Source organism: Poecile atricapillus, chromosome 11, assembly GCF_030490865.1.
Source record: "Poecile atricapillus isolate bPoeAtr1 chromosome 11, bPoeAtr1.hap1, whole genome shotgun sequence".
Lineage (NCBI taxonomy): Eukaryota > Metazoa > Chordata > Aves > Passeriformes > Paridae > Poecile > Poecile atricapillus.
Genome location: NC_081259.1, coordinates 14,147,554 through 14,175,265, shown reverse-complemented (window position 1 = coordinate 14,175,265; position 27,712 = coordinate 14,147,554). Strand labels below are relative to the sequence as shown.

Genomic DNA, 27,712 nt, shown 5'->3' with positions numbered 1-27,712 from the left:
GCGCCGCTCGCTCCCCTCACGCGCAGGGCGGGCCCCAGCCGGGGCGGGCGCTCCGGGCCAGGTGCGCCGCTCCGCGCCTGCGCAGAGCCGGCCGCCGGCCGCGTTCCATCCGGGCACCGCGCTCATTGTGCGCGCGGCCGCCGCGCTCGCTCGCCCGCTCTAAAATGGCCGCCGCCGCCTCCGCTCCCGCCGCCGCTGCCGCGGGGGCTCCTGCGGCTCCCGCCGCGCCCGCGGCGCCGCCCACCGAGAGCAAGAGGATCAGCGACCTGCGCGTCATCGACCTCAAGTCGGAGCTGAAGCGGCGCAACCTGGACATCACCGGCGTGAAGACGGTACTCATCGCCCGGCTCAAGCAGGTGAGCGGCGGGTGCAGGCCCGGCCCGGCCCGCCCCGGTGGCCGCTGCTGCCGCCCGGCTCCGGGGGCGGGGCGCTGGCGGCCCTGCCGATGTCCCGGTGTGGGGGGGCGGGACCTGTCCTCGCGTTGCCGCGGGTGCCCGGGCGAGGGTCAGCCTCGCCGAGCCCCCGGCTCTGTGTGGCCCCTGTGGGCCGCGCTGGGCGCGGTGTCCCGGCTGGCGGAGCTCCCCGCCCCGGCTGGCGGAGCTCGCCCCGCGGCCTGCGGCCCGCCCGCCTTCACGGGCGCCGGAGCTCGTCGGGCGAGCCCCGGGGCAGGTTGTTGCTGAGGGGTGTCTGTGCTTCCCGCTGTCCTGCTTTTGAGCTGCCCTTAATGCCATTATGGATGTCGTTGTGGCCTTCTAGTGCTCCGTTTCCAAAGCGAAACGTGTGGATCCTTGATAAGCTGTACTTCCAAAGTGTCATTTTAACAGCTGAAACTCTCAGCCGTTATTACTTGTGTTCCCTTGCTCTTCTCCAGCTTTAAGTGAAAGGTTTAACCCAAAGTGTTTTACCAAATATTTTTGAGATGCCGAAAGAACTGTTCAGCTTACGGACTTCTGCTGAAGTCAAACTGTCCAGCTTTCCACTGAAAGCCATTAAAAATTGTATTTTTTTTGTCTCATTTAGGCTATTGAAGAGGAAGGAGGTGATCCAGATAATATTGAAATAAGTGTTTCAGCTGACACACCCACCAAGAAACCAACTAAAGGCAAAGGTTAGGATCTGTTGATATTCTTTATATTCTTACACAGGTTTTTTTGCATGTATCACCTTAGAGAAGGACTGTGATCTATAGTTTGAGTACAGTTCTGATATTTCTGTTTATAACTTCTGTCATATAAGACATCCTTTGCCTTGCACGTCTGTTTTCAGTCACTGTATGGGAATGCTGGAGCAATATCTATTGAGAAAGATGTAGATAGGTGGAAAATGACTGGGCTAGGAGGTGTGTGTTACGAGGTAGTGGCTGTGCTGCCCACAGCTCCTGCAGAGCTGTGCTGAGGTGCTGTAGCTGAGCTGGGGGGTGTTTGCTGTGTGCTGTGTTCAGAGATCCTGAGCGTGGGGTGTTAGGGGTGCAGGGTGGAGCAGGAGCTGCTGGGGGCTGTTGGTCGTGTCCAGAAGGATCTGTGTAGCAGCAGAGGTTCTTCAGCCTTGAGCAGGTGCTGGACTCTGCTGGTGATGAGGCCCCAGCAATATGTGGTAGAGGCTCACTCTCTGAAGAGGACTGTGTAGTGTGCATGTATTAGCATGCTCTCTACTGAAGACAAGATTTATAAATGTGAATTTTCTGAATAGGCAATAGGGAATGTCTAATTAAGAGATTTTAGTGTTTCTCTTGTGAGAAATTAATATTTAGATTTTGTGCTGATCTGTTTGGCAGTGATTTTTTTCAGATTTTTCAGCTCTGTTTTCTTTTGCCTGAGAATTTAAATACTGTTTTTTGAGTTTGGAGTCTGGGGGATTTTAGTTTGGGTTTGTGTTTTCAGTTGTTCTGGGAGCATCTGTGATCTATTAGTACTGGGAAGCAACCTGTCTGCTTTATGCACAGCTTTCTTTATTGAACAGACACACTAACAGTGTTCATGCATGTGCAACAGGGGCCTGTTTTGGACATGAGCAGTCTTATACCACTGTCTCTTGTCGTGGGCTGAGTTTTGTGGTGAAAGTGATTATTCAGTCAGTCTGGTGTTATGAATGGTGAAATTAGTAAGAAAATCTATCTGCTTGGAAAATTTGAATACCTTCTTTGCACTTATCACACATTAGTGAAGTGAAAGGAAATAAACTTTTGAATGTGGTTTATTTTTTTTTTTTCTATGGCATTACTTTATTCTCTGCTTTAGAAAGGTAACTGTTGATTAAGATAACTACATGGAAGCTAAATAAGGAAACTCTTCCACAATTTTTCATATAGAGGTATAAATGGTTCCATGTTCTGCTGTGACAAACACTTCTCTTATCTGCTGCTTTTTATCCTCCTAGTCTCCAAACTAATATCATGATATGCATAATGTTCTTGAACTGGCTTCTTGGGTAGTTAGACTATTTTACTTCTGCAGAGGTAGCTTGCCAACCAGTGCTGCTGCTGCCTGAGGCAGGGCTTCAGTAGCTCTTCCCTGCCACCACTCCTGTGCACCAAATCCTAATGCATACATATGACATGTGCATTCTTGGTAAACCTCAAAGGAAAACACAGCGTTTGTGAAGTTCTTATCAGTTCACTTTGCAAGTTCAGGAGTTTTTCCTTGTTACTTTTTAGATTACAAAAGTCTTGTGAACAAATTTTGTGCCAAAAGTATGGGAAGTTCATGGCGGAACATGAAAAATTCACTGTTTATTCTAGGGGAAATATTTTTTTATTGTATTGGTTTATTTCTAACTGTATGAAATAATATATTGTTTGATTTTTAACTACTCACTATGAGGTGTTTTTCCTCCTTACTGATTCTGCTGACAGATTGATTCAGGCCTTTTTGCTAATGCTTGTTTTCCCCCCTGCACCCTCCAGCTTCAGATTAATACTGATGGGTCTCTAATTATTTTACTGATAGACAGCAGTAAAATTAATCACATTACTAGTTCTATAGTATTTTAACCTGTGCTATTATTGCTGTACAAGGGAGGGTGGGAGTATTAGATCCTCATTTACAAAGAAAATCTTCAGGAAAGGCCAGGGAGTGGAAGTGCTGATTAAACCTCTTCATAGCAGCCAGAGGGGGAGGCCAATGAGAGGGAAAGAAGGAGGTTGTCCTTCCAAAAAGTCACAAGGTGTGTCAGGTGGCTATAGGGTTAAGATCTGAAAGTCTTCTGTAACCAGTTTTACTGGAGCACTCAAGGTCTGTGGAAAAAGTGTGATGTCTGATTCCCTAGCACTGTCTGTTACAGAAACCTAATCTGGAATATTGATACAGGCCAAATTAGAGTGGGAATGGGGTGTGGGGCGGGGAAGGGAACAATACATTTGTCTTTCCTTGCTTTTTTTTGTCTGTATGTTTACAAAAAGGGAGAAGACTACTCAAAAGACTAAGAGTGGGACTTTATTTCATACAACTTAAAAATGTTTGCAGAAGGATTCTATTTTGATACTTTAATTAAATAATTGGGGTAAAGAACTGCAGAGCAGCTAATCAGAAGATTATATAGGTAAATAGGTAAGATCATTTGGTTTTGCCAATTAAAGTTTGGAGGGAACAAATGCCAAGTGCTAATATTTTAAGTGCCTCAGCTGTGCCTCTCCACCCTAGCATTTAGTAGCTATGGAAGAATTCCTCTTTGGTAAAAAGATGACAGTTTTTGGAAAAGCTTATCTTTTTAAGCCTGACCCTTCTGCTGCCTAGTCTGCTATCTAGAGGAAGTTACCTTACTATTAGTGTGAAATATTTTTCAAATCTTTCTGATATAAATGCTTCTTTGAAGGATCTGCAGTCAAAAATGTTGTTGAATATTGAAATATTAAAACTGGTAGTTGAAAGTTACTTTTCTGATGAGTTCTGGAATTAGTGTGGATGAAGAACAGATCTTAGGCTGATCATTTTTAAGTTTGGAGAATTAACGTGAGCAAAGATATTTATTGATATTTATTTGCTCCTCTACAAGTTTCTGATGCCAGTTAGATACCTGTTAGTTTGTGTCTTAAGTACCACTCTAGTTTGCAACTGAATTTCCAGATTGTCAGTACTATTTTTTTGATCAAAAGCTGACAACTGACAGTGGCTGGCTTGTGCTATTGCCCAAATAATTTTAACTTCTTTATTAAAACTGTTTAGTTACTTAAATATAAGAACAAAACAAAATAAACTAAGTTGTTTGCTTGGTTTTCACAGACCTTTCTTTCTAAAAACAATGAATGACTAAGAACTGTGTCTTTTAGACACAGTAGAAGGCTTAAATATTCCTGTATCTCATGATACCATTTCAGAATTAGATATGGATCATTTACTTTTCTTAATATTGTGTCAAATGATGCTTTTCAAATTGCACTAGACCTCTTAATGCTGTAGAGTTTATTCCACTGTGAGGATTTATCTCCTCTTTACCTCTTATCCCATGTTTTTGATGAATCTTTAGCATTAGGTGTGACAGAACCGTGTTGGGAGTTTCAGCAGGATTACCGGAAGAAATACAAACACTTATTCTTCCAAAATTTTCTGATTAGTATGTCACTTTGCTTCTGCCTGAGATGCAAATATTTAGTTCAAGAGTTGTCCAGAATACACTCTTCTATAATTCTGTTAACACTCAGGTAGCCTGAATTTCTCACGTGGGGGACCATGAATAGGTAGAATAAGCTTGTGCTACTGTAAGGCTTGTAAATTAAATAAAAGCTAAACCTGCGTAATGTAAACCCAGCATTTTAAAGATGTTCTAATTCTTCTGCTTACTTATAAGGAGAATATTCGGTATCTCTGTAATAGTCTGTTGCAATTTTATGGTGCATAGCAATTGCCGTTGCCAGAAAAGGGATTGAGCATGGCTTGTAAAGGAGTGCCATCACTCCGAGGTAAATGAGTGTTTGTGTTGTTAAGTACCCAGATCTGTGGTGAATGCTGCGTACACACTGACATTTCCAACAGCCACTGCTTGGATAAGCCTGTACAGAAATTTAGGTGTTGACAACTAGTGTGACTGGAGACCAGCTGTGCCTGTTGCCTGCAGAAGGTTCAGCTATTCTGGCTCTGTGTAACTTACCCTTCAATAAGGTCAACACTGGCCTTGAATAAGTTCAGAGAAACAGTCGTTTTCTGCAAGGGGTTTGTTACAATCTGATTTTAGTTATGTGAATTTAGGAGCCAAGTGTGCCTTTAAGTAGCCCACTGTAAATGAGTGTCAGCTGCTGAATTTTTGTGGATGCTGGCTTTTTGGCAAGTTACTGTACCAACCTCTATATCAGAACCTTGAACTGCCACTTTTGAGCAGTGTAACTCTAACCAGAGCAAAGTAACCTGAAGCACAGGGCTTGAGATCTCTCTCGAGCAAACTTACACTGTTTTCTGGCTTGAAGTTGAAAAGTGAAGGTCATTTTTCAGTCTCACTTTGCTTTGGAATACCTCTGGTATTCAGAGTAAATGGGACTTGCTACAAAGACAACAGACAGTAAAGAGGGGCTAATGAAATCATTACTTAATCTAGTAGCAAATAAAAGATAAAACAGCTTAATTACTGAATGCTGTAACTTGCTTTTGATGGGGACCAGGCAAGTAAAATACAGTTCTCCAGCTGCTGTTGCATAATAGTGGGGCTAACTTGAGGTAGCTTTGCTATTGGTTTGGTTTTCTTTTTTATTCCCTATAAAGTCTTGGTTCTAGTCCACCAGCCATATCTCCTCAGGCAAAATAAATTATTTAAAAAGCTTTCATGATAGTCTATGCTAGAGAGTTTCTAAATGTGTTGAGCATCTGCCCTGTGTGCTTGCCCTATTTCTGTGTATGCTTAGCTGGATATGGGATGCAGGAAAAATTTGGTCTTTCAGGTTTAACAAACAAACTGAAATGTGAGAGGGTAAATAGAAAGCAGTGGAATGTGTGTAGAAATCCTTGCTGTTTTTCATTGCTCTTTTTTTGTTGTTGAAGTTACCTGGGATTTGTAGATTGTATCACAGACTAAAAAGCTAATGCAAGGTAGCCTTTGTTTCAGGCATCAGCTGCATTCAGATGCACATCAGATACAGTCCTTTCCAGTGTAAGTCCTCTTCCTGTGAAGAGCTGGTGTCCCTTAGCATACCTTGCAAGTGGCTTTTTTGCCACCAACAGGACTTTTTGTGGGTTTGGGGGACTTCTTTTGTTTGTTTTAAGTGAAGTAAAATCATTGACACTAACTTTAGATTTGAAAGTTTAAATCTCATGTTTTGCAGTCACAGAAATAGCTTCTGCTGTGTGCCTTTTCCTGGAGATCAGTGTGTGCCTGTACTGAAAACAGAAATGTGTTTTTTCTAGGAGTATGGTCAGAGTGCTGCCTTTCAGGGAAATGAGTAAAAGCAACTGGAATCCAAGCAAACCCAAAACAATAGTGTCTCTTCTTGCCCTGTAGTTTAGTACTTCCCAGCTTTGAAGTGTGTTTAAGAACTGCATATGAAAGACCATGGAAATTAATAGCTGAAAAATTGAGTATTTCAGCTAGCAGAGATGTCCATACTGCGCTGACCATTGGCTTATGGTTTTCTTTTATATTCCTTTGGAATAACTATAAAATTGGTTTAGCCATTCATTACAGGTTGAAGGGAGGAGAAAGATTCAATGCCAAAAAAAATGAGGCATTAAGTGCTAATTATGACTGCCGTTTCATTTGCATTTGAATTGACACTGAGTTTCACTAGAAGATACAGTAAAGCCACTTCCTAACAGAACTGATTCTGTACCTTCTGCTACTGAAAGCTGTTGCATAGGCTAATCTTTGATAGACTGAATCAAAGAGACAGAACGTTCTCCAAAGGATGTGTTTGTGTGGAGATGTTTCTGTCTAGTGTTCTTAGGTCTTGTTTTTCAGAAGAGTAAGGGAATGCAGTGGGCTCCAAAGGGAGCTGTGTCTAGTCATCATCCCCACAGAGACATCTCTAATAGAGAGAAGTGTCTCTGTGCTGGACAAACAGAATTCCTCATTGGCCCTTAGATTTGTAGAAAGCAGAAGTGCTTCACCTATTCAGTTCTTCTGCCTCGCTTCATCCTCTAGTGAAAAGCACTGAAAAAGGTGTTTTGGAGAGGCTTGTAATTGCCATGCTTGTGGATATTCAAAGATGCAGCTAAATAAAGCCCTGAGACATTCCATTGTCCTTGGAACTTCACTGTAATTTTCAGCAGGTGATTGGGTGGACTAGATGGCCTTTAGAGGTTCGTTCTAACCTAATTTCTCAGTGATGTTAGTTATCCTCTAAAGCAAGGCCTGTCCAAAGTCATAATATCTAGTTTACTGTAGTAATTCTAGAAGTGTTTAGTTTCTAGTTCAATGTTCTCCTGAATTCCATTATCACTCAGAAGAGAAGGATGGGTATTAAGATCACTAACATGGATGAAATGGCTTGTTTACTGAACAGCATTGATTGTTTTTTCTCACTCAGCTGACACTTTATTTCCTTATCTTAAAAACTGCTCAGTTTTTGGATGGTTATACTATAGTGAACAATCCAGCTAAACTAGAACAAGCAGAGACTAATAAAGTAAAGCCAAACACATCAGTATAAAAAGTGTGCTCTACATAGCAGGTCTAGTCACAGCATATCCCATCATTTCAGGTAAAAAGCAGGAAGCTGATGAATTGACTGGTGATGCCTCAGTAGAAGAGGACTCCTTTGTCAAGGTAATAAAAGTATGTAAAAACTTTTCCCATTTTGTGTTTAAGGTCAGTGTTTGACTTCAGTTAATGAAAAAGCTTCCATTTTCTTTGTGGTAATTTATGTGGAAATTTGGAGCATTGTTTTTACTGTGTTTGCAGTGTGATGCCTAAGGGTGTGAAGATGGGGGGTTTTAAAAACATGGTATGAATTTTACTATGCATGTGAGACACTGATCCAGCAGTGAAACATCGTTTCTAGTAGTGATTTTTTCAGAATAAAGATGATACTTTTAGTTATACCAAGTATTTGTGTTTACAACAAAAGGAAAGTGAACTGGAGACTCAAGATGCAAGTGATCAAGATGGAAATGATGAATTGAAAGACTTCAAAGAGTCTGTTGAAGATGAGAACTTGAATTCTAAAGAACTACCATCTGCAGAAAAGAAAAGATACCATGACCTGGAGCCAGTGGAGACAACAGAAGATGTGGAGAAGGATTCTGAAAGTCAGGTACTTGGCTATATTTTACATGAATTTTTATCAGCAAATTGTATGTTTTTCTTAGTGTTTGTTACTAGGAAGTCAGAACTAAGTTTTCAGTTTGTTTTGATTATCTCTAAAATATAAGTTGTTTTTTTTTTCTTTTTACTTTTCTTTACTCTTTTCTTTCTGTTTGCCATGATTTGTATTTGAATAGTCCTGAAACAAATGTGTAACTGATTCATAAAATTCTACCAGAGTCCATACAGAGTTAGCTCCAAAGTGGTCCTTTTCCCTTGTACTATCAGTGACTTGTGCCTTTCAGTTCAGTGTTCAGATTCTTTACATCAGGAGAGCTGCTCATTGATGCTCACATTGTTGAGTGTGTATCCACTTAAACATTTACCAATCTAATGGACTCTCTTGATCCTCTGAATGTCTGAGTGTCTTATAAATAGTTTGCTTATCTAGTCCTTTTTCTATTTCTATAGGAAAATGAAGGTCCAGACATAGAAGATTACACTTTTCCAACTGTCCATGTGAGTTCTAAATGCGTTCTGTTAAGCTGATTTTCATGTCTGTTTAGACTGGTTTTTCTGTTCCAGTGTGCATGTTAGAGTCAGATGATGTGAGACTATAATGTAAACAATATGGGAAACTTTCATTCAAATATTAAATAATGCAGATAATTGTGATACCAGATAAGTTGACCTATTTAAAGACATAATTCATGTCAGCAGCTTGGGAATGTTCGGTGCATAGACTTCACAAAGAATACGTTTCACGCTCCCTTAAAAACATATCAGAGGTCTATGCCAGATGCTGTTGTGGTATATACAGCCTGTACAGGAGTTTAGAACTGCTTTATGTAGAAGTTTGTCCTTAGAGAATGTGGGGAGTGTGGAACTGGGTGTTATTTAAGTTGCTTTTTGGTGTTAATACTAATATCTGATATCTCTAAGATCAGAAATTCATTCTGAGTTACATGGAACTGATGTCTGAAAAGTGACATCTCGTACACATCTCTTGATCAGTAAAACTAATGAGAAATAAATAAATACCTATTAAAATCAGAGTTTAATTTTTAAGTACTTACTGGAGGGATGCTACCTAGTTTCTGACTTCTGTCTTGAGCTTTTAAAGCTAATGACGAACTGCTTGCATTTCTCTGAAAGCAGTAATCGGCAGCCTGACATCCATTCTGAAGGTTTTGGTAAGATGTGGAATAGTTTAGAAATGTCCCATTGAGTTAAGGGGGTAAGACAATAGCTGCATGTGCCAATCAACTGCAAACTGCAGGTGTTGCAGATAAGTGCCAAGTTGTTTCATAAAGAAGTTCAATAAATTTTTTTAGTGATTTGACAAGGGAGGTGCATAAGTTTGATTCTTGAATAATCTTTGGAAACAGTTTTAATTTCAGTATTTGCCTTCATATAATAGAAATTCTATGAAAAATACAAACTGTTCTGCTTAAAGTTTCAAAATAGGAGACATTTAGTGTTGACTTCCTTTTCTTTCAGGATGGGGAGGATGAAGAAAATGAGAAAGGTATGTCTAAAGTTTAATAGAGTTCAGAGGCCTTACTCTGGTAGAGCAGGCAACTTTCTCTTGTAATATTCAATCTCTACTAATACTAGGCTTATCTCCAGCACTAAGTATCAGTTGTCTCCTCATTGAGCTCAGCACTTGGAATCACTGCAGTCAGTTTATTTCACTCCTAAGAGTTACTTTACTCTTAAGAGTTGATTACAGTACTTACCAGTTACTGTGGTGGATGTATAACACAGTTGCAATACTATGACTCTTAATAAAACCCATAGTATTCAAGGACTGATTTTAATACACGGTAAGTCTTGGTGCCAAAGCCTCCAACTTGCACTGCAGTTACTGATGTTGAGTGAAATGCTGCACTCTCACACTGAAGTTGAGCACCCCACAAATGTATGGACCATCATATGCTTGGCTTACTGTCACTTAGAAATGCCAGTTGTACGTAGGATGGTAAAACAAGTGTTTGAAAACCTGTGGAGTGGCTACCATTTTTTAAGCTGTGCTCATTAGTGAAACTGTAGAAGGAATGTGATGCATTTGGGCAAACAGACTTCCTGGACAGAAGTCATAAGGATTCTACCTTTTGTGGACTCAAAAGGACATGGAACACCATCACTTTACACAAGATGGAATAAACACATTACTGAAGCTATACAGGATAAAACTACAGACTCGTGTTTACGAGGGACCCCACGGCTGAAGTGTCTCATCTACACAAACCCAAGAATACAGCTGGAGATATCTCTGTGGGACTGAGATGGAAAATCTTTCCAGTGGATGAAGACCGAGGACGATTTCTCTACGAACTCTGGATTAAGGCTCACCTATCCATGTTCTGCAGCAGCCTTGTACGACTCACTTGACTGCCAAGCAACTGCTTGGAAAGGAAAAGAACAGAGAACACCGGCATGGAAGACCGACTGGAATTCTCCAAGACTGTAGTTCTTTCGGATTTGGGAAGGTTAGAAGTTCTGGATCCAGGAAGATTCAAAGACAGATTAAATCAAACTGTGAACATCCAAAGCAACCATGTTCTTCTGGAATGCTAAATCCTAAACTGGAAAATGGATACTTATGAAGAACGGGTATCTCCAGGATGGAACCATATTCTCCCTCCTAATGTTTTGGTATTTGTCTCTAGAAAATGTGTTTTGCCATGAAGAATAAGTGATCCTGGGTAAAGGATTTATATTTGTGTTAATACACCTTGTGTTTTTTTCTAACCTTCCATCAGTGCTAATAACTGGCTTTGTATTTTCTAGGTCCTATTCTAGCTTATGCATATGAAATTGTTTAAACTTCTTGTTTTGCCATATTTATTCCTGTTAAATCCTCTTAGATAAAGCAGGTTCTGGTGATGGTACACAAGAAGTATCTAAACCTCTTCCTTCAGAAGAAAGCCTAGCTGAGGCTGATCACACGGCTCATGAAGAGATGGAAGCTAACACCTCTGTGAAAGAAGCTGAGGATGATAACATATCGGTTACAATCCAGGCCGAAGATGCCATCACTCTGGATTTTGATGGTGATGACCTCCTAGAAACAGGTAAAAATGTGAAAATTACAGATTCTGAAGCAAGTAAGCCAAAGGATGTGCAGGATACCATTTCACAGAGCCTGGAGAAGGAAAGCAAGGACTATGAGATGACTGAGAACCATAAAGATGGTAAGAAGGAAGACTGCGTGAAGGGTGATCCCGTCAAGAAGGAAGCCAGAGAAAGTTCAAAGAAAGCAGAATCTGGAGACAAAGAAAAGGATACTTTGAAGAAAGGTCCCTCGTCTACTGGGGCCTCTGGTCAAGCAAAGAGGTTTGTTTTTCTATGTCAGTTCTTTACGATACTGAGTACCAGCATTCAATAAGATCACTCTACATTAAGGGGGTAGCAGCAAGAATCTTATAATTAGTATCCTATGCTCCTGCCTATAGGTTTTTTGACCGCCATAAGTTACTTTTTAAAATTCAAGATCTTCGTATAGACACTATGTCCTACTGATTGCATTGTCGAATTGTCAGCATTTATTTATTTTTTCAAATTGACGATTTTTTTAAATGTCCTTGTGATGATGGTAATGAACAGCTATCAGTTCTAAGAACACAAAATGAAGTCAAGTCCCCGTCCTGAAATCTGGAGAAGATTGCCATATATCCACTGAATAGAGTTGTCAGAAAATCTAGATCTTCAGGCATCCTGGGGAAAATCAGTGCAAGAATCCATAAGGGAATCATTTGTTCCAATATACAGTCTGGCCCTTTTTCATTTTTATTTTTTGAAATGTTAACTTGTCTGTTAGTGTTAGTAGTATGAAATGCAACACCAAATTCTGTAGTTTCAACTTTCTTCTGATTTTTTTAATTTGCTTCTCTAGCTCTACTAAGGAATCTAAAGAAAGCAAGACAACATCAAAGGATGATAAAGGTAACTATTACGAATTAGGGTAGTATTGTCTTGAACTAAATGCTTTCCTGATTGAGAAATTGCTTGCCACATAATAAAATGGCTTATATGATTGAACTCAGCCATCCATAGTAAGCTATGCTAGAGGTACAGTAATCATTTGCTATATGTATGTGTCCATATATTTTGTTTCTCCTTATGCCAGGTTTGTCATAAGATCAAAAATACTTACTCTTAAGACTTGATGAAAATATATTCTTCTGTTTCAAAATAGTTTTGGGAGCAAATTCCATTTAACATTTCCCAAGTCTTTGTTTTGATGAGAAGCTATAATTTTCAGATAAGCCTGCTGTAACTTACAGCAAAACAAACAAAAAATAATTGCAAGTACTTAAATGTAATGGCAATGAAATTTTTTGTCTTGTTTGTAATTCTAGCTCATTTTTAAATAAACTGAACAGTCAAACAAGTACTATAGCTGAGATGCAAGCTTGCAAAATTGCACTTGTGGCTGTTTATGTATTAAATTTGAACCTTTTTTTCTGCCTTGGAGTTTCCATCTGTTTCCATAAAACCCTGTATTACGATTACAAATTCGAAGAGTGGAGCTCAAGAGCACATTAATGTCACCAGTTATACTGATGCTTCATGGCTGAACAAATGCATTTGTGTGAGCTCATGTGTCTCCTTATTTTACCTACTCCTTTTCAGCAAAAAACCTTTGTCACAGAATCTCTGGCATAACACTAAGGGACGTATGAAACTTTACCTGATAAATGAATTTGAGAGGAAGTTTTTGTGGCAGACATAATTAGGTCTTCTGTAGATGTATCTTTTCCTGCCAGTTACATGCTTACAATGAAACTGAGAGCAGATTTGCTGTGCCTTTATTTATGTAGCATATGGGATCACTGTAATAGTAACTGGTAAAGCTTTCTTAATATACACAGCCAAAGCCAGGATAGTTGCTGTTTAATGGTATTTATTGATGTTCTGAGTGCATCACAAAACCATAGAGTGTTATGGGCTGGAAGAGACCTTTTAAAGATCATCTCGTTCCAGTATCCTGCCATGGACAGGGACACTTTCCACTATCCTAGGTTGCTCTAAGCCCTGTCCAACCTGGCCTTGGACACTTTCAGGGATGGGGCAGCCTCAGCTTCTCTGGGCAGCCTGTGCCAGGGTCCACAGGGAAGAATTTCTTCCATATATATCTAAACTAATATCAAGATAATCTTAGTATGACCATAACTGAGATATGTTGCCTTTTCCTCTTAGTTAATCTCGATGCACTGAAGAAACAAAACTATCCTTTTTTTTTTCTCAAGATGGTTTAATTACCTTATAAAACTCTCACATTACCAGATTTTCCCGCTGTCAAGACAGAGATATAGTTCTGGTCTTGCCTGTAGGACTGGCTACATTTTAACATATTCCAAACCAGTTCATACATTCAGCAGCAAACAACAACAAGCTGAACTATATAACTGAAGACTGAAAGATACTGGGAATTAAATCACATGAATCTCTTGAGTTCATATTGCTGTGTTGTTGCAAAACTACCTAATATATAGGGTGGGGAGAGCATTTAAGGCACCTAATATACTTCCAGCTTTTATTTAGTATTTTCTTTAGTATGTGGGAAATAATTTTGGAGTGTTGCATCCAGTTCTACATCCAGTAGTATTTTTTAAAAACTGCTCTGGATGAAGCTGATACTTCAAGAAGTTGTGGGAATTGACCACATGATTCTGGAGGCTGGGATTATCCAAGTCTCCTGTATTTGCCTTTCTGCTGTCTCTCGTAACTTGAGCAGTGTACAGACATCATGATGGAGAACAAATAGTGTGTGCAAAAACCCCCATATTTATGGATGGCAGCTAATGATAAGAGTCATATGTTGAAGCTAAATGTACATACCCAAATGAGGAGTAAAGCGTGCCTTTAATGAAAATTTGTATTATTTTTCTGTCTCTGACCTTTCGGTACAAGCTGTTGGTCTCAATACATGGTTAAATGAATGAAATCTTATGGCATATGTTTTTTTTAATATAGAAGTCTTTTCAAGAAAGGTAACCAGATAAACAATTACTTAGAGGTAACAGGCTAAGTTTCTCTTTTCAGCAACAGTTTGATTAAATATTCATGGTGCCTTTGTCTCCTTAATTTTTTGGCTGTTTTGTAAAACTTGTTTCAGGAAGCGCGAGCAGTGTTAGTGGTAGCAGTGGAAGTTCAACTAGAAACCTGTGGGTTAGTGGACTGTCTTCCAACACAAAAGCTGCTGACTTGAAAAATCTCTTTGGCAAATATGGAAAGGTATTTCATGGGGTGTGATACCATGTGCGTGGTGTGTGTCTATTCCCCCTCCTCTGCTCAGTTACAGAAATTGAGTAATAATTGATTTAAATAAAGGTTTGAGACAACATGTCTGACCAGTGCAATCTAAAACCCCATATTGCAGCAGTAAGAATGTATGCTTACAGGAAGAACCATTTGTTCATTTTATAAGAAGTTTTTCTTCCTGTGGAGGCAAGATAAGTACAAAAGAAATTTCACAATAACTTGAATATTCTGGTCAGAACTGGCTTTTAAAATAATGATGGCTATGTTCCTTTGTAGCAAATGCATTTAACCATGAGTGCAAGATAATGTGCTAACTGATAAAATTGTAATACAAATAGTGTTTATAGAACATCCTGCATTGGGAGACTGTTTTAAAATGTGTTCTGAAGGCCTGTGAGTGGGAAGAATTGATAAAAAGATGTGACATTTAATGTATGATCCTTTAGGGACTTTTTCAATTATATAATGATTTTTTTTCTTTTTTTACAGTCTGCTTAAATTAAATCTGCTTTCCCAATTTTGGTTAATTGAAACATACAAATTCTGTAGAACACTGTGGAAATCTTGAAAGCTAAGCAGTCTTCTAAAGCCAGGGTTTTCATTTTCCCCAAAGGAGTTGCTGATAACTCTGTGAATTTGTAGTGTTTGTGTAAGCCTGTGCAGGCACTATTGTATCTTTGGAACTAGTTAGAACCTGAGCACTGTGAATATCAGATATGTGTATTGACTATGGCATATCTGATTTTTTCTAATGAATTTAGTAGGTAATTTTATTTAATACATTCACAGGTGTGGACACCTGATAGTATATTTTTTGGCTGTTTTCACTGTAAAGCTGGTTGGTACTTATATTTATGTAGCTTTCCAGTTTTAAAATTGATTGGGAAATATTTAGTGACTGTACCATGACAGTCCGCTAGAAAGATGAAATTCTTGCCTTTAGAGCATGACTTTGTCAAAAAGACTGGCTCCAGTGGCTACACTGGTTCCTTCTGGCAAGGAGAAGGAACACAAAGCTTTGACCTTCCCAAGGTCCCAAGGAGCTGAATGCTAAAATGGCTTAACTGACACACTTGCTAGATGACTTTGAAGAATTGGCTCCCTTATTAAGTTACTGCATAATACTGCTTATACCTTCCTGCCATTAATTGGCAGCTGCTGACTTCTTTTGTGGGGCTTCATCTGTCAGAGATGAACCAGCAAATTCAGCAAGGTCAGTGTGTTTGTGTGAATGCATGTTGACAATAACTGAAGAGAAGCATTTAGATAACAGGCATGAGGAGGTGACTGGTCAAAACAGGATGCAAGCATTAATATGCCTTGATGTGCAAGTTGGGATAAAGTTCTCAAAGCTTTTGAGAACTTGGGAGTATCAGTCTTTCTAGTGGGGTGGGAATTATGTTGCTGTTGGGGTGAATTTGTTTTGTTTTTTTACATACTAGGGTAAAAATCTTACTGGAATACCATAGCTTCCTTAGTAGAAATGTCTCTCTCAGAACCTGAATTCTTCCTGTTTGCATAGGTACTTGGTGCAAAGGTGGTCACAAATGCACGAAGCCCGGGGGCAAAATGCTACGGCATAGTAACAATGTCCTCTAGCACAGAGGTGGCCAGGTGCATCGCACACCTGCACAGGACAGAGCTGCACGGACAGCAGATCTCTGTGGAGAAAGTAGGTTTCCTAACATGAAGACTTTTCCCAAAATAGACCATATTTTACAAGAATATATATTAACCTGTTTGCTTTTGAAAAAAAAAAAATAGGTAAAAGGCGATCCTTCCAAAAAAGAGCTGAAGAAGGAAAGTGATGAGAAATCTAGTTCGGGTAGGAGCATAGGAGATAAGAAGACCACGTCAAGTGACAAAGCCAGCAAGTAAGAAATTTCACATGCCCTGAAATTGTTGAAAGTTCTTTAAGCTGAATTTCCCTCATTGGATTTTTGTGTTCTTTTTCCTAATAAGAACTCCATCAACCAAAAAGGAAGAAAAGAAATCAGAGAAATCTGAAAAAAAGGAAAGTAAAGAAGCCAAGAAAACAGAAGGTAAAGATGAGAAGAGTGATAATGGAACAAGTGGCCCTAATCAAGAATCCACTAAAAAAACTGAAGAAAAGAAAAGAATAAGTATGCCATATAGCCATATTTCCTCCTGTTGAATCTGTGTCTGATTTGTCTTGGGGGCATGTTCTTGCTCTTACTAGAAACCAGACAATTGAACAATAAAATAACACCTGTTATTTTTTAGACTCCTGTAACACATTTATTACTTCCATACTTTCTTTATACTAATACTTAATTACAGGTGTGTGCTGGTATGCTTCTCTTACCAGTACCAGTTCACTTGAGAGATTCAGAAATTTCACTAAGGAGAATTTGTAATAGGCAAATAGAGATAGTTGTATGTGTGTTTTTAAACCTTTTTATTTTTTTTTTTTTGTTTCCCCCCTTCACTAGGTGGTAAAAGCCCAGGTCAAGTTGTAGTTTTAGACCAAACAAAAGGAGACCAAGGCCACACTAGGACAGTTAGAAGGGGAAGGTTTGATAAAGTAAGTATCTATAGATTTGATGCAATCCTTACCTGATTTGATCCTACCTTGCAGTTGATATTTGCACTGAAGAGTCAATACACTCTCACTAACTGTTAAGTTTAGATAGAAGCATTGTATGCTTTGGGATTGCTAAATCATTAATGATACTTGAACGTAGCATCCAGAAATCTCCCTAAATGAATGAGACTTCTGAAATAACCATTATAATCTCTATCTATAGCCACAGATATTGAGGAACAAAGAGCGTATTATTCAAGATAAAGTGAAATTCAGGGAATACAGGGGTAGAAAGGATATCTTGCCTTTTGAAAAGATGAAGGAACAGAGATTGCGAGAACACATGGTTCGATTGGAAAGAATACGACGAGCTGTTGAACTGCGAAGGTAGTAATTCAACTTTTTGCTAAAGGCTATTTTATACATTAATTGATCAGATACTATATTTAGAAATCTAATCAGAATGCATTCTGTCAAGCTTTCTAACCAGATGTTAAAGTCTGGGACTCTACCTAACAGTATCTTTATGTGATTTAACAAATTCCAAAATTTTTGTGTAATCTTTTAATAGCTATATATGTACACACACAGCTTAGATTTTGTTGCAGTGGGGGGTGTATCTCATAAGTGTTATTGCATGCCAGTTTTCTTTTTGGAAAGGTGAGAAGTAGACCAGGAGATAGGGCCAAAAGTAGTGTTTGGGATTTGTTTGTTGGTTTGTTTTTAAATAGAGAATGTTGTATATCTGTATGACAAATCAAGCATAATACAATCTTGACTCTTTAAATAGAAGGACCGAATGGTTACACTGTTCTGTTCTGCTGTTTTCATATGTCTGAAAGCTTGCAAAGAGCAGTTAAATGAGCTGTGTTGTTGGCTGGGTTTCCCTAAACAAAGGGAAACAATTCCTAAACAAAGGAGTTCCCAGCAAACATAAAGCTAAAAGGAGAAAATACCTTTTGTGCTTCCTCTAGGCTGTATTATGGGAAGTAAAAAGAAGAAAGCAAAATGAAGGTATTTTTGAGTCTACTAACCTGGGCAACTCAGAGTCACGATTGGCTGTCTGTCTTACTTTTTGGACAGAAAACCCTAAGTAAATAATTTGTTAGCTTGAAGAGGACAAGACCTAAAATATCATTTGTTTTTTAAATCAAATCATATTCTTGGCTACTGAGTACTGTTGTTATTGTGTGCCACATGACAAATGAGAAATCCAAATTAATAATAAAATACATCAAGAAAAGATTCTTGAAATAACTTCCTATCAGTTGTCTGCTAATAGTTCTGTAGATAAGCTAAAACCACTTTGGCTACTTGGGGCTAAAAGGAGTAGACTTCTGGTGCAAGGGCTTCTGTGAAGAGCTTACTCTGAACTAGTTTTTGAATGCCTGTGCCTAAGGCAATGTTAGTTGTGGATGACAGAATTTTTCAGATGAATTTCTGCTACCTCTTTTTTTTTCTTCAGGCGAAGAGAAATTGCTGAGCGAGAACGCCGCGAGCGAGAACGGATACGGATAATGCACGAGCGAGAAGAGTGCCTGCAGAGGGAAAGGGAGCGACTGGAAATTGAGAGGCAAAAGCTGGAGAGGGAGAGGATGGAACGGGAGCGTTTGGAGCGAGAGCGTGTTCGGATTGAACAGGTGCGCAGTTGTGCTCTGGACTGTGCAGGAGCTTTTTGGAGGATGGCCCAGTTTGCCCTTGCAGGGAATTTTGCTCTTCACTCTTTTGTCCAGTCCTTTCGTAAAACCCAGCCAAACATTACATAATTCACAATGTACAACAGTGGGAATCTTCATCTTGTTTACTTGGCAGTAATTTGATGTAAAATGCTTGCTACTGTAGCAACTTTACAAGTCAGTCTCTAAACATGAAGTACAACAGATCACTTTGTCTATACCACTCTTCCATAATTTGACTAGATTTTTCCTATAGAATACCACTGCAAACTTCAAGAAGTGTTTCTGGAGCAATAAATACAGTAGTAACACAAGAAATTACCTGGAGACATTTCTGTGTAACAACCAGTAGCATTTCCAGATCTCTTTACTTTTTTAGAGAAATATTCCCTGTGCTCTTTAATCTTAGGTGCTGCCCAAGGGTGAATTTTATCAGATAACCTTTAGCAGAAAACTGTCAAGTCTGTATCCTTGCTAGCTGTTCTCTGGGTGTCTCTAGTAAAGACCTGCTCTGTTTGTGGTTCCTGTCATGGCAGGAGAGAAGAAAAGAAGCGGAGCGAATTGCACGGGAGAGGGAGGAGCTTCGGCGGCAGCAGCAGCAGCTCCGGTATGAACAGGAAAAGAGGAATTCTTTGAAACGTCCACGGGATGTAGATCACAGGTAATTCTCAAACTGTTTTTTGCAGTACATAATAAAAAGAAACAGCTACAAGCTGTGTGTCAGACTTGAAAATGCATTTGTACCTGAAGCAGGTACTCACAGAAGAACTGGATTTCTGGTATTTGTTTGGTTTGACATTAGTTTATGACAAACATGAAATACTCCTTATCTGTAGGAGGGAGCTTTGAAATTAGAGAAGCATCTTATGAGTTAATTCTTGTGAAAAAAACACAATTCAGAGCATTTGCTGAGAAAAGCTGTTCTGCCTTAATAGTTGTAGATTCTAGCTTCTACTTTAAGAATTCATATTTCTGCTAAATGGATGGTTGGTTAGTTTTGGGTGCTTTCTTAAATGATTTTGTCAACTACTCTTTAAAGGGTCTGCCTTTGTCAGTGGCTTTCCAGAGGTCAAATGAGCATCTCCTAAAATAGACAACTGACTCAACAATTTTCTGCTTATTAGGCCTTGATTTGGCTACATGTGACTGATGAGGGTTCCTTTGTTTTGGCTTTTAAAGGAGAGATGATCCATACTGGAATGAGAGTAAGAAGATGGCTCTTGATACAGATGCACGTTTTGGCCATGGCTCAGATTACAGCCGCCAGCAGAACAGGTTCAATGACTTTGATCACAGGGAACGAGGCCGGTATCCAGAAGGCTCTTCTGTTCCCTCATCATCTTTTGATAGGTAAGTTCAGATAATGGAACAGGTATTTGTCTGCCAGCATCTCAGTGGATTTCACTCTTAACTGTTCAAAACTGAACAGTGCTAAAGGCTTTACACAGTTCTGATGTAATGGAATTGCAGTACTGTCCCAACATTTCTTGTGTCTTCGGGACTGGCCACTTCTATCATGGATTCTAATCTGCTTTTCTCTGAGGACTTGAAATTAGCTACCTGGTGGCCTTTTTTGTGAAAAGGATTTTTCGAATTATTCTTTCTTCTTTCATGTCTAGTCATAAGTTCCAGTGGATTACCTGTGTAATTTACTGTGCAGTAAATGCTGGTTCCAGATGCAACTTCATGGTTCCATTAAACATCTCCAGTAACCACTAGTAAAGCTAAGACCACATAATTGTAGCTTCTTGAATTCAGCTTTTAGGTTGCAGTGAACTAGAACTGTAAATACAGTTCTAACTTGAGAAATCTAGCATTCCCCATTTCATACTGCACAAAAAGGCAGCCCCATAGTTGCATAATTACACTGACCAAACTAGGAACAAATAAATGCAGGAAAAAAATGTGTAGAACTCAAAATTACAATTGTAGAAATAAATACAGTTTGGGGTGGGAAGCATCTTTGATTTCTATTCCACATGTATAGTAACAAGTAATACAAAGATGAGTGGTATTTTATATCCTTATGCATGCACTTACACGAGCAAAGAAAGGTGAAAATGGGAAACAAGCAAATCACTCTTTCCTACTTTAACAACTTAGGCGAGATCGTTTTGTAAATCAAGGTGAGGCAAAAAAGACTCGCCCAACAGCACGAAGAGAAGAGCCGGGGTTTGAGAGATATCCCAAGAGCTTCAGTGAGTCCAGAAGAAACGAACCACCACAGCCAAGAAGTGAACTCCGGGACACGGACAGACGGGAAGTGCGAGGAGACAGAGATGAAAGGAGAACGGTGATAATTCACGACAGACCAGAAATACCACACGGCCGACATCCCAGAGAAACCGGTTCCAACCCACCTAGGCAAACAAATTGGAAGAGTGAGGGAAGCATAAGCACAGACAAACGAGATGGCAGGTAAATTTGCTGACTAACCAGTGAAAGTACCGACTCTTGTAGGATTTATCCATAGTAGCAATTCCTCAAGCATTACTGTCTGAACAGACAATAGACCCTCCCCTCTTAAAGAAAAGCATTGGAAGAAATGCATAGGTTATCAAATGCTAAATCTCATCTAGGAACTGGATGCTGACTCCCAGCAGTCTGTTCTTAATCATGAGTAGTAACACAGTTAAGGAGGCTTTTATGTAGAATGCAGATGTAAATGAGTAGCATGTGAGCGTTAATTATTTAAAAAGCCACATAGATCTAAAAGAATGTTTCTAACAAGTCAGATGCATGTGGTTAGGAACCACAGGAATCTCTGCTGTCTACATGTGCTGTGATTTGGTACCAATTCAACTATACTGAAACCAAAATTTTGATGAAAGCAATTTTTACAGAGGCGAGCGGCCGGATCGGTCGGGAAGGGAAGTGTCCGGCCACGTGAGGGGAGCACCTCCCGGGAGCCGCAGCAGCGCCTCCGGCTATGGAGGCAGGGAAGGAGAGCGAGGCGTGATGGGAGAGAGAGGTGGAGGACAAGTGAGTCACCTTCTTGTGTTTGTGTGCATGAAGGAGAGGCTGGAAAATGCAGACTCACGCTGGAAAAATGACCATATAACAACATCAAAATGATTCACAAGCATTCTGCCTATTTTCAACTTAGTTTTCTTTATGGTAAAGGTTCTTGTTTAATAACAGAAGAAATTGCAGAAGAATTACCCTATTCTCCTTGTCTGGCATTTTTATGATCAGAACAGTACCTGAGAGAGCAGATGATTAAGCTTTGGAGAATTTGTCCTCATCTTTTCAGGGTTTTAACCATACACTGCTTGCTACTTTCAGTGCAGTTTGCAATTGTAATTTGCAATGTGATACTGAGTGAAAATCCTTCTGCAAGACTTGTCTTTAAAGACTACAGATTAACTCACTCCTGCTGGTAAATCCTGAAGCATTTAAAAAATATTAATGTTCTTCTTCCTGAGTTTTGTGCCAGTGACAATTAGATTAGGGCAGAATTGGGAGTAGAGTATGAGTTTGTGGAACTTCACTCCCTGCAGACCCACACACTCATCATTGCAACTATGTTTCTGTTGCCTAGAATTAACAGGAATATTGTAGACATGTGTGAGCAGCCTATGGACTGAAATCTTAAAAGGGGCTGGACTTGCATTTATTCTATCATTTGTAAGCTTACTTTTCTTGACAAGCCTGTTTCCTGTAGATAAAACAGGATTCTCACCCTTCCTTGTGAGAATGACTGTCACTTTCTCCCCAGCACTACAACGAGGACAGACACGTCGTAGAACGCCACAGTCGTGAAACTGGACCAAGGAAAGAATGGCATGGACCTAGTTCTCAAGGAAGTAGCTATCATGACACAAGGAGAATGGGAGATGGCCGTGGAGGAGGGGGAATGATGGCTCCACATACAAGGTACAGAAATCACTCCCTGTCCATTCCCTACTGAGCCCCTGCAAGCTTTGGTGTCCGTAGCAAGTGCAGCAGTGTGGGTAGAGCAGGGTGGCTCCCTGGGGCTGCTGCAAAGCACACAGCCCCACCTGCCCAGCCAGCACAGGGCTCCCCGGGGTGTTGCTGCTGGCAGCATGGCCCAGCAGCACAGGAGTGAGTGAGGGACTTTTGCAAAGTCTCTTTTCCTGCATGTTTTCAAGTCTCTTTTGAGATGTACAGTTTGACAGTTGAGTGATAGATGTAAGAATGTTATTACCTGTGCACCAGGAGTTTAGGTATGTATCATAACACTTTTTTTAAAACTTCTATTTCCAGTAACTCTTCACCCATTAATAGAGTTGTACAGATCACAGGCAATTCCATGCAGAGGGGAAGTGGCTCAGGATTTAAGCCATTTAAAGGTGGACCTCCGCGAAGATTCTAAGATCTACAGCTGTTTGGTTTCAAGATAACTTATTGAAATCTCTTGTAAACTTTCTCTGATTAAGAACAGGAAATCTTGTCTGGAAATCCTGGTTAAATTTTTTTAATTTAACATGATTATTTTCCTCTCAATTTTGGAGGCATTTTAATAGTTGCGTTGTAATTTTGGATAGTTTTTGTGTATCTTTGATAAGCATTTTCCCTGAGGCACTAGAGCTGTGTATAAAAAAATTGGAACCAAAATTGTTAATTCTGTATAAAAGAATAGTTTGCAGCTGTGTGCTAGTAGTTTGATTTGCCAACATTAGCTCTGTGGTGTCATGCTTTAAAGTTAGCTACTTCTCACAACATCCACAATAACCTCCATTTTGAAGGTTGTCCAGGCTATTATCTCTGCTTTCTAATTTGTAGAGAAATAAGATTTGTTCTTTCATTACTGGGTATTATGTAACCTATTTTTGCAGAAGGTACTGTTACATTGAGTGCATTTATGTGTATTCTTGCAAATGTATTCTTTTGAAATAAACCTTCATATTCTGTATAGCTTCTAGTAAGTCTTTAAAGCAGTCTTTGATAAGGAAGGCAGAATTAAACAGATATGTTGGTATATCAAATGAAAGCATGGGTCCCATTAGGTTCTATCTAAAACTTCCTTGTCTCCTTCACTGTTACTGAATTGAAAACTTAGAAGCACATTTGCTCACAGAAGATAGATTAGAACCAAAAAATAGCAAAACGCTCAAGCAAGGCCCAAAAGAGTAATTTTTGTTCGCTCTTTCTGTTTAGCTAAGGTCTGTGGAAGTTTGAAAGAGCTGGGGTTTTGCAGCAGACTACCACAAACTGCCTACAGGGCTTGGGGACTCCTGCAGCTCCTCACTGATGTGGCCTTGAGCAAAAGGCTGCATCTTGTTAAGCCCTTTGGTTTGGGTCAGCATGGAAGGGTCTGTGTTTAATCTTTCTGGACCAGGCCCAAATTGAAATGCCAGGCCAGGACTCACTCATCACCCAGCCAGGTAAGGGTATAGTTACAACTCTGCTGTTCAGCAAGGGAGAAAAGCAAATGAATCCCATTTGGAAAAGCTGGGTGGTGGATGGTTACCCAAATGAAAAGGGGACTCCTAGCAGCACAGGAGAGCTTAGGAAACAGTCCTTGAATATAAGCTGGAAGTGTTTACTGATGCAGATTGCATGTGAAAGAAGGATTTAAGTTACATTCTTGAAGATGTGAGGAAGTAAGAAGATGCTGATTTCTGCTTGCTGTGTGTAAGAACTGCTAAGCACCTGCCGTGTTCCAGGGCAAGTAAGAGCAGAGAATGAGTGATGAAACTAAACTGGTTTTGAGAAAGTAGCCTTTCAGGAAAGATGGAGGAGAGAGAAACCTGCTGTTTAACAGCATTGTCTCTAATTAATCCTATATGGATATTCCCATCTGACAAATATTTAGGTTTAAACAAAAGAAATGCACTGTCTCAGCAAGCGTGTCACTTACCTTGATATATTTAATACATCTCGTTAATTCTTGAAAGAAAAAATCTAAGAAGTTCAATTTCCTGAGTTTTGCTGCAGGAGTTTCCAAGAGAAAGTACAAGTTCCCAGTGCATTTTCAAAAGTACTTGTGCATTTGGCTGCAGTCTGTGCTTTATGAGCTGTGACAACACACACAAAACAAGTATCTGATCCAAGATGAAGTTATAGTGGCTAATTGATAGAATGGGCAATTCAGAAGTTTATAACCATAAAAGACAAAGCTATAGAGAGGTACAAAAATAGAACTTGAGATGTGGTTGGTTCCCTGTACAAGTCTAGATGTGCATTCCAACAGTTAAAACGTAATTAGATTTAAAATGTGATTGTGCAGGTGTAGCCATTTCACTTAAAATATGAAAACAAACTCAGACAATGGGGAAAAAAACTGATTGAAAACAAATTGCCAAAACCTTTGAATTTATCAAAAGATAGTCTTCTGATAGATCAGAAGTCTGTCCTTTTCCAGAGTGAATTTTTGTCGGGTTACTGTTTGTTGGGTTTTTTAAAGTATATCATCCAACCTTTATTATTAGGAAAGAACTTAAATATCTAAATGAAATATTTATTTAAGTTTGCTCACTTAAATTTATTTACATACAATGAGTTTCAGAAGACTGTTAACCAAAATAAATCTCAGTTGGGTAAAGACCTTGAACTAGAGAGAGGCTGATAACGGGAGACACTATTTAAAAAGTAACAGAATTTAACAGCTTTGTGGTACACAAACAAAAAGGGGTATTAAGATACAGAACTGGATTTCTCTGAAAATTATTTGTGTTCAAAATTATTTTAACAATTTACAAGGAAAATGTTATTTCCTTATAGTCTTTAAAAACATATTAATACAATATAAACAATTAAGGCTTTTAAAATGCAAAACATTCAGTAGTTGAACTTGTAGATGCCATTACAGTGTTGGATAATGGTGTAACATGATGAAAAGTATTTCATTCACATACATTGGTACAAATATTACTGCATGACTAGATTTAATTGTGTCATGCACCTCTAAAATACAAGTTAAAAAAATTTAACTTCTCCCCTTTCTTGGTAAATCCAGAGTCACTTGCATCACCTTTATTTTCCTTTTCAGACTAGATTCAGAGATCAGGTAAGCATGGGGTGATAGACTCACAGCTAAACTGCTGATTTAACACAGGAATTGCACAATTCTGGTGGTATGTTGAAAACATTACTAATCTGGAAGTATTTTGGAACTTTCCTAAAATACATCAGAGTTTTGTGTGTGGGGCTTTTCTAAAAAACATTTCATTGTAAAAAGACCCAGTCAAGGCAGTTAAGACACCAAATATTTAACTCAGCACTGGAGAACTTGGGGCAACTTCTGTAGGATTCCTTTTTAGTCATTTCTTCACTAAGCTTACTTGTATGTGTAAAAGGTGATTATCACAAGTTGTACAAATAAGGGATATGCAGCTGGTGACTAGATAAAAGAATAACTGAAAATTATTTTTTAAAAACTTTGATAAGAACTTATTTTGCTGAAAGCTGTAATATAAATCAAAACTGTGTCATTTAACATTAAAACTCTATTTGGTTATTGTGGGGAAACTGCTGACGGTATTTCTCACTCCCTTACAAAGAAATTGCTGTAAGGAATTAACATAATACTGAGCAAGGTGTAACAGATTCAGAATAGATTTCTGTGGCACAGGACAAATACTTGATACTTGTATAGTTCAAAGAACTGCTATCAAAGCTGTGAGGCTCAACCTGTAAACAGTGACTACACACTGCAAAAACACAGGGAAAAAACATTCAAAGGTGCTATGACCTGTCCAGTACAATCTGACTGCATTAATTGGGAGTGTTTTTGCACATACAAAGTGTATCCAAACCAGAACCCTGCTTATTTCATCAAGGTCTGGACTGTAACCCCCTGACCAGCCACACTTTTCAGCATAAAGTAACAGCACTAGTGGTTGATTTCAAGAGTTACCAAAATACAGGTGAAAAAACCCTTGCTACAATAGGTTTGTCTCTTGAAATCATTGTACCTGTGGTCACTTTTTTAAGGGGTTCTCTAAAGTTATTTTTCCTTGCCAGTCCCTAAAAGCATGTAGGAAATCCAGAAATACAAGCATACAGCTGTAACCCAAGTATATAGAATGCAAACATTTAATAATTCCAGCTATTCATGATAAAAAATGCAAAAGCTGGATTACAAGTAGTTTGAAGTCCACAAACGGGTTCCTTGGTTCATTGTATCTATCTGCAGCGTCTTGAAGACATCACCTACTACTATGTTCTTCCAAGCAAAAGGAGGATTTATTTTTTTTTCTGTAGGTACTGGAATCAGTGGTAATGTCTACCCATGCAATTGGCCAAAATCCCCATACTGTCACCTCACAGAGAACCTGGTTTCAAACTTTAAGTGTGAAAGGCTTCACTAAAACTCAATTGTAAACAAAACAGTAACTAAGATAAACCAGTTTCTGGCTCTGGGTAATCTGCAATAACAAAAGCCCTAAAAGTAATAGACCTATTGATGGCCTGATAGCAAATTAACTAGAGAAAAAATTGTCTTTTTTCCTAGATATTTTGGAGTCCCCCAAAACAAGAGATGAGCAAACGCAAGGGTCTTCCCAGTACTTGGCTGATTTAAGTTTCTAAAGTGATTTAAGACACACTGGTGTTTCTTCTATTTGCAATTTTGACCCTTCCCTTGGCAGGTGCCAGTAAGCCAGAACAAAAGCCATCAAAAGGTTTCTGATAAAATACAAGTTATCCCAGCTTTTTTGTGAACACATTCAGAAGAAATCTAAAAATGTCAAACTAAAGTGAAATTTTCCAAACTGCTTAGCATAAACATAACTTTTCAAAGTTACAGCTGAAGTTTTAACTAAAAAAACCCATCCAAATTTTCCTAAAGACTTCAACAAGGAAAGAGAACATGAACTTCAAGACAGACCAAGTATCCCATTATTTCATCCAGCTCTGTGATGGAGAACCTCCGTGTGTCTCAGCTAAAGGCTTTGGCTCAGGAGACACTATTAGACCAATCTCCCTATGTTCCACAACAGGTATCACTAATGGTAGATGGGAGGGACCTAAAATGAAATGGGGTCAGCACTAAAGGAAGTTTAAGAGTAATAAAAAAAAAAACAACCCAAAAAAACTTAGCTGAGTTTGTGTCTCTGTCCACCCCCAAAATCTCTGTACATTTGGCTGAGTGTTT

The 27,712-nt window shown here is 39.2% G+C and overlaps 1 protein-coding gene across 7 annotated transcripts; it reads left to right on the top strand.

Moving 5' to 3' along the window:
- Positions 1–70: 70 nt before the first annotated feature.
- SLTM (SAFB like transcription modulator) lies at positions 71–27,621 on the top strand. Of its 7 annotated transcripts, none has more exons than XM_058846621.1 (21): positions 71–356; positions 1,021–1,108; positions 7,619–7,692; positions 7,985–8,170; positions 8,632–8,679; positions 9,661–9,688; positions 11,085–11,499; positions 12,059–12,108; positions 14,285–14,403; positions 15,953–16,102; positions 16,195–16,304; positions 16,393–16,553; positions 16,884–16,975; positions 17,199–17,362; positions 18,441–18,615; positions 19,188–19,312; positions 19,831–20,001; positions 20,755–21,069; positions 21,483–21,633; positions 22,370–22,527; positions 22,879–27,621. In XM_058846621.1, the coding sequence occupies exons 1-21, from the start codon at positions 165–167 to the stop codon at positions 22,985–22,987; spliced, it is 3,081 nt and encodes a 1,026-aa protein (XP_058702604.1). In that variant the 5' UTR covers positions 71–164; the 3' UTR covers positions 22,988–27,621. The 7 variants fall into 7 exon arrangements, with proteins under 7 accessions (XP_058702604.1, XP_058702605.1, XP_058702601.1 ...); XM_058846622.1 differs by having other exon boundaries at positions 11,031–11,499; positions 16,393–16,472; XM_058846618.1 differs by having other exon boundaries at positions 11,031–11,499.
- Positions 27,622–27,712: the final 91 nt, after the last annotated feature.

What these genes read in the sequence shown, in the direction of transcription:
- SLTM (XM_058846618.1), top strand. Translation starts at nt 165, where the DNA reads ATGGCCGCCGCCGCCTCCGCTCCCGCCGCCGCTGCCGCGGGGGCTCCT. An exon ending in CGAGCTGTTGAACTGCGAAG is followed by an intron (nt 17,363 to 18,440) that starts GTAGTAATTCAA and finishes TTTTTTCTTCAG; the next exon opens with GCGAAGAGAAATTGCTGAGC. An exon ending in ATGATGGCTCCACATACAAG is followed by an intron (nt 22,528 to 22,878) that starts GTACAGAAATCA and finishes TTCTATTTCCAG; the next exon opens with TAACTCTTCACCCATTAATA.